An 873-nucleotide genomic window follows, 5' to 3' on the forward strand; every position below is an offset into this window, starting at 1 on the left:
TTCAGATGTCTCCATGGAGGTCTCTGTCACCCCAGATGTCCCCAACCCCCTTGAGGTCCCCAACCCCTGGATGTCCTCAAGCCCTGGATGTCCTGAACCGTCCAGTGTCCCCAGTTCCCCAAGATGTCCCTACCCCCTGGATGTCCCCACACCTCTCAGGATGTCTCCATGGAGGTCTCTCTCCCCCACTGGTTGTCCCCAACCCACTTGAAATCCCCAAATCCTGGATGTCTCCCACCTCCTGAGGCCCTCAACTCCCTGGTGGTCCTCAACCCCTCAGATGTCTCCACAAATTTATCTGACCCTCCATGGATGTCCCCAACCTCTGGATGTCCTGAACCGTCCAGTGTCCCCAGTTCCCCAAGATGTCCCTACCCCCTGGATGTCCCCACACCTCTCAGGATGTCTCCATGGAGGTCTCTCTCCCCCACTGGTTGTCCCCAACCCACTTGAAATCCCCAAATCCTGGATGTCTCCCACCTCCTGAGGCCCTCAACTCCCTGGTGGTCCTCAACCCCTCAGATGTCTCCACAAATTTATCTGACCCTCCATGGATGTCCCCAACCTCTGGATGTCCCTGATCCCCTGGCTATCCCCAACCCCCTGTATGTCCCCACCCGCCCAGAGGTCATGGGGTTGGGGTGCTCACAGGGCCGGTGAAGGTGATGCAGGTGAGGGTGACGTCACCAGTGACCTCGAGGTTCTGGACGGTGGGGAGGGGCAGGCGGTGCAGGAACACCAGCATGTGCTGCCCGTTCACTGCCACCTGCGGGGACAGAGGGGACAGAGGGCACAGTAGGCAGAGAGGGGACAGTGGGGATAAAGAGGGCGGTGGGGTCACACAGGCAGGACCATGGCTGCACCTGCCCTGGG

At 60.1% G+C, this 873-nt stretch overlaps 1 protein-coding gene across 1 annotated transcript in view; it reads right to left on the reverse strand.

Annotated features, from left to right (window-relative positions):
- Positions 1–649: 649 nt before the first annotated feature.
- The window catches only part of LOC118452349 (galectin-4-like), a gene marked incomplete at both ends in the record, with an annotated part of 791 nt that continues 567 nt past the window's right edge, over positions 650–873 (reverse strand). The window contains one exon of the mRNA XM_035895003.1: positions 650–766. Within this exon, the coding sequence (XP_035750896.1) occupies positions 650–766 (117 nt within the window). The remainder of the gene's footprint in view (positions 767–873) is intronic.

This window comes from Egretta garzetta, unplaced genomic scaffold (assembly GCF_000687185.1).
Source record: "Egretta garzetta isolate BGI_Z169 unplaced genomic scaffold, ASM68718v1 scaffold1890, whole genome shotgun sequence".
Classification (NCBI taxonomy): Eukaryota; Metazoa; Chordata; class Aves; order Pelecaniformes; family Ardeidae; genus Egretta; species Egretta garzetta.